Source organism: Cupressus sempervirens, chromosome 8, assembly GCF_028749045.1.
Source record: "Cupressus sempervirens isolate cs-2001-9-10 chromosome 8, ASM2874904v1, whole genome shotgun sequence".
Lineage (NCBI taxonomy): Eukaryota > Viridiplantae > Streptophyta > Pinopsida > Cupressales > Cupressaceae > Cupressus > Cupressus sempervirens.
Window position 1 is genome coordinate 823,180,546 of NC_143125.1, and position 6,047 is coordinate 823,186,592.

Sequence of the window (6,047 nt, forward strand, 5' to 3'; positions counted from 1 at the left end):
ATTCTATTTTTACAAATTATTAGTTGCAATTTTTTGAATCTATTTTTTTTATATTGATTATTTAAATTGATTATTTAAAGATTAAAAATGATAGTCAACATTTTCCATTGAATGTAAAATGAGATGTATGACCAACCCGTCATATGATCGGTGGAGGTGACCCTCACATTCCAGGCTTGGTCCACAATCTTGTCGGCCAATTTTGGAAAGCAGAATTACTTTAAAGAGAAAGTGTCTGCCATTTGCAAAAGCAAATGGGTAAAGAGAAGAAATGCAAGTCTAGTGTGTTCAGCACTTCATCAATCATTATTTGGACTCTCATTTTTCTCCATAAACTGGAAAGTAATCAGAATCTGACAATTATTAGTCCCACTTTTACAGAAAGCGATGAGATGCCAAAACAATCAACAGCAGCTGTTGACTTCTCACTATTTCTCCACTTAACTCTAAAGCTATTGTTCGTTATTATAAACATTACCCAGCTAAGTTAGAAGCTCATCCTCCCAGACTTACATTCTGCCATGGCCAAGCTACATTTGCTATCTGTTATCACGTTGTTTCTAATTCTCCGCTTCTGCTGCGGATGTGTTGAGAGGGAAGCCCACGCTCTTCTTCAATTCAAAGCCGGCCTTAATCAGTCTTTAGATCAACTCAGCTCGTGGGAGAAACAGAGAGATTGCTGCCTATGGGACGGAATTTCATGCGACAACACCACTCATCATGTAGTTGGTGTTCACATTGATGGATTTTCCAGCTCAATTGAAATGGAGGGCATCCTATCTGATCGCTTGTGCACCCTCACTTTTGTTGCAACCTTAAACTTAGCCGGAATGGGATTGACAGGTACTATTCCTCCTTGCTTCACAAAACTATCTTGTCTCTCACAACTAGATTTATCTTATAATAACTTGAGTGGGCACATTCCTCCTCTGTCTAATCTCTCTTCTTTAAGTAGCCTAAATTTATCTCATAATCTACTCACAGGAAGCATTCCCTCCTCTCTCTCTAATCTGTCTTCTCTAGTGATCCTACGACTTTCTCAAAATCAACTCATAGGAAGCATTCCTTCCTCACTCTCTAATCTCCCTTCTCTAACCAAGTTACATCTCTGGGATAATCGACTCATAGGAAGCATTCCCTCCTCTCTCTCTCATCTCTCTTCTCTATCTAACCTAGCTCTCTCTTTTAATCAACTCATAGGAACCATTCCCCCCTCTATCTCTTATCTGTCTTCTCTTACTTACTTAGATCTTAGTGAGAATTACTTGCGTGGTTCTATCCCAGATTCTCTAGGAAATCTCTCTTCACTACAAATAATGTTTATGTCTGCTAATGAATTGAATGGAACTATCCCCTCCTCATTTTCAATGCTCTCGAGCCTTACCGCCCTTGCTCTTGATGGAAATCAATTCGACCCGAGTATTTCTTCCGCAGTGCTACCTTATAATCTTGATTATCTTCAGATCTCATTCAACAATCATCAGATAATTTCAGAGGTTTTCTTGCAGAACCTTAGCAAACTAGAGTTTTTAGAGTTATCCGATTGTGTACTTAACATGAGCATCACATGGATTCCCTCATTTCAGTTAGCACATTTGTACCTTAGCTCATGCAAGGTGGTGGATGGTCAAATCCCCTCATGGATTTCGACTCAATTCTCGCTTGAAGACTTGGCAATAGTTGATAGCAATCTTGTTGGAGAATTTCCATCATGGCTACTAGATATGAGCTTGGGCTACATCAATCTCACAGCAAACCATCTGCAAGGTCGCCTTTTACTAAAAAGGTCATCTTGGAAGATGTTGAAGGTTCTAGATCTGTCTAAAAATGCATTATCTGGGCATATACCACCAATTTGGCCATCTGAAATAAAATTCTTATTTCTCAATGACAATCTATTGACAGGAAATATTCCTCCAACACTGGCCAATTGTTCCTCATTGCAAGCGCTAAATTTGGCAAATAACCATTTGAATGGAATCATTCCTTCAAGCATAGCCAATTTTGCCTCACTTCAAATTTTTTATTTGGGGAATAATAGTTTGGCGGGTACTTTACCATTCGAGTTTGGCGAGCTAAGTCAATTACATTCACTGGTGATAAAAAATAACCACCTAAGTGGAGCATTTCCTCCCTCAATATTAAACTGCACTGAATTACTTTTTCTGGATATTGGGGAAAATCTATTTGATGGCCAGATTCCAAAGTCAATTGGAAATCTTTCAAAATTGCAGGTGTTAGCAATGAGGAAAAACAAATTTGAAGGTGGCATTCCTACAGAAATTGGGCAGCTGAAGCAGCTCCAAATCTTGGACCTTTCTTCAAATCAACTATCTGGGTTTATACCACACAATATATTCAAATTGCAAGCACTACTCAAACAAGAAAAAGAGGGATTTATCATTGCTCAAATATATCAATTTCCCAGTATAGAATATCCAGATTTTTATGTGCCAATTATTATCATGTATGAGGATGGATTAAATATGAATTCGAAAGGAAGAGATGAAGACTACTCATATATTTACTCCACCATGACATCCATTGATCTCTCCAACAATAGATTGAGGGGCAATATTCCTTATGATATAGGAAAGTTGAAAGGCCTGATACTTCTCAACCTATCCATGAATAATCTCAATGGATTAATTCCAAATAGTATCATCCAAATGAGTGGGCTAGAATCATTAGACCTTTCTACAAATCACTTTTCAGGACAAATTCCACAAGAGCTTGGATCTTTGAGCTACTTGCAAGCCCTAAACTTATCAAACAACAACCTTTCAGGCAGCATACCACAAGGAGGACAAATGACAACATTTACAAATTCTTCATATGAAAGAAATCCAAATTTATGGGGATGTCCACTCCAAAAGAAGTGCTCTTGGCCAGAATTTTCCTTTGCTCCTCCTTCCATTTATGTGTATGCCAATGAAGAAGAACAAAGTGAGGAACTTTTATGGTACTGGATTGGAGTGGGAGTGTCATATGGCATTGGTTTTGGAGTTGTGATAGTATCTATTGTACTCATAAAGAGTTGGGGACAACAATACTTTGGTGGGATCGATATGGTTCTGAAATATTTATTTCCATGGGCTCGCAGTTTGACAGTATGAAAGGTTTGTTGAGGTAAGCTCTTAGGTTGATTTATCTTTAAAAAAAGTTTCAATATGATTGTTCATTTAATTTATTTTTTATTTTTATAATATTAATAATTTTAATTTTTTAAATTTGTGTCTATTGCAGATCTTGGAGTAATTGGACTCTTTTTAGTAGTGCAGTATTCATACTTAAAAAAAATATATTGTATAAATTTATCATACTCATTAGCATTACCTTATAAGTAGAATTTATGATAGCTAGCCAACCATATGCATAGTTCTTATTTCAAATTTAGGATGAAATACATTTTGAAACAATTTCTAATATTTAATTTGTACTAAATTTTAATCTTTTATATTTCTATAAATATATGTTATTAACAAATGAAACTTTATTTTTATTATTTAAATATCTTTTCATTGACCTAAAAGATAAAATCTCTATATAAAATTAGATAGATTTAGTTACATTCAAGTTGAAATATGATTTCATAATCAATATTACTTTATTATTAAAACAAGTTGTTATAAAATATTATTAGTATCCAACAACAAATAATAGATTTTAAATACGAAATATGTGATAACCATTTGAAAGATTATAACTTCATCCTATGCCATATCTAATATTAGAATGAGAGATATTTTTTATGATTCAAACTTTACTTGTAAAAGTGTCATTCATTTATATTGTCTTTTTATTTAAGGAAATAAAGATCTTATAATTAAAAACTAATCTTTTTTTGAATGAAAACTTTATTCGCTACTTTGAATGTATTGAAAAAATAATATACTCCAAAACGTTATCAGATTATCTATACTTTAATAAATGAATGATGATATATTGATAAATCTTTTGCATATAAGTTTGACCTAGATAAAATGAATATGGATATTTTAGAGTCAATTTGTAGTTTTATTTTGTTGTATTATTCTTTATTTAAGAAACTACACCCCTATTCTATTGTTCTTTAATAGATCTTACAAATAATGTTATATTCAATGAAATTTGTGTGGAAAATAAGTTGTACATTTAGAACAAGATCCTAGCTTCAAGTCTCAAATGATCTATAGAAATTGTAGTTCAACATATGGTATTAGAATCAATGTAAGAGATCCATGCACTTGCAATATGGTTTAAGCGGGGTGTGAAAAAATTAGCGACATTGGAACTAATGATCTAGGATGTTCTTATTTTTTCATAAATCTTGATAGGAGGGTCTAGAGTATATATACTTGATATAAGGGAAACATCTCAAGATTGAGTTGAATTCCACTAATACTTCAAAGAAATGCTCTTTAAGAAAGAAATGATTGCATCATATACACCTAATGTATTTATTGAAATAACCCCATAAGGTTTAGATTAGATATATTTGACAGGTTTTAAAGCAATATTCTTATGGCATATCATTTAATCGAGATATGGATGTCCATTTGAGAGTACGTGAAAACTTACCCTTATTGGATGACTTTTTCTGTTATAAGAAGTTAAAAATTTTCTCTTATGTCGATGTATACAAAATGTGAAATTTTCTATAGCTTTAGGATCTAGCTAAAAGAAAAAGAAATAATAATTGTGGAATTGAACAAGAAAGAAATAAAGTTGCTCACAAAAAAAAAAAGACTACATTGTATTCTTTCTCATTGATAATAATGATTACATTATGCATGATTTATACAAATTGAAACCACCTTTAACAGAAGAGAATTATGGTTAAGAGTTTCACTTATCACCAATCATGCATGAGCAATTAACAAGATACTATCTAATTAACACCATTAGTCTGGGAAAGGTCATTGTCAAAATTGGAGGATCACCATCAAGATTGAACTAATTTGACCGTTGGAGTTATTAAAACTAACACCCCCCTTAATTCTAGCTAGGGAGAATAAAAACAATGCAATAAAGGAGGAAAGAAAGTCTTTTGTGACAAGAAAATTACATATATCTATCAAATGATAACCACCACAGTGTTGAATTAAGAACCTTCTTTGAAACCAAGATGATGATCAAAATGAATCTCCATGAGTGCCCCCAATGACACTACTCAAATAATAAGCAGATGGAAAACAAAGGCAAAATAACTGCCAATCAAATCGAAGATACAATAGATAGTAATTTGCATAGTTCCCTCAAGGATGGAAACAAAGAATAGATGGAAAATAGGGGCAAAACATCTATCATTCAAGGATGTAGATGACACATATGAGTCTGTATGAATGACCTTAACAACACTACTCAACCATGCAAGAATAAATTGCTAATTGAAAATATAGGTGCTAGATGTCCATAAATCTGATCAATTATGGAACCAAAGAAACATTTTTACAAAGAGGCATGACATATCCACAAAATTAGTGCATTAGTATAGAGAAAAAGAAGGTAAGACACATGTGAAGAGAGCATGACCTTGACCTTTCTCTAATGTAGAATTGAATCCAAGCTTTGATGCAATGACTTTTCTATGCAAGCCTCTACTCGTGAGCCTAAGTAGAACCAGTAGCCTCCGTTGGAAATAATCTTATGACATAGGAAGAGAAAAGATTGAAAACTCCGTTCTTTCAATCTTTGATCTATGGTAACTATAATTTTTTTTTTAATTCTTCCTGATATTTAAGCTTTGATACCATGTAAAGTTTTCTATAGCTTTAAGACCTAGCTAAAAAGAAAGAAAAAATAAATGCAGAATTTAACAAGAAAGAAATAAAGCTACTCACAATAAAATAATTATTGACTACAATGTGCTCTTTCTCATTGATAATAATGATTACATTATGCATGATTTATACAAATTGAAACCACATTTAATAGGAGAAAATTAGGTGAAGAGTTTCAGTTATCACCAATCATGCATGAGCAGTTAACAAGAAACTATCTAATTAACAACATTAGTTTGGGAAAAGTCTGTAAGAAAAAGTGATTGAAATGATAAAATATAATAA

The 6,047-nt window shown here is 32.9% G+C and overlaps 1 protein-coding gene across 1 annotated transcript; it reads left to right on the forward strand.

The window, feature by feature from the left end:
• The first annotated feature begins 469 nt into the window (after window positions 1-469).
• On the forward strand, window positions 470-3,511 carry LOC149544932 (uncharacterized). Its single transcript, XM_089795477.1, has 2 exons — window positions 470-3,129; window positions 3,247-3,511. Exon 1 carries the CDS (start codon window positions 522-524, stop codon window positions 3,114-3,116), a length of 2,595 nt encoding a protein of 864 aa, XP_089651603.1. The 5' UTR covers window positions 470-521; the 3' UTR covers window positions 3,117-3,129; window positions 3,247-3,511.
• The last annotated feature ends 2,536 nt before the right edge of the window (window positions 3,512-6,047 follow it).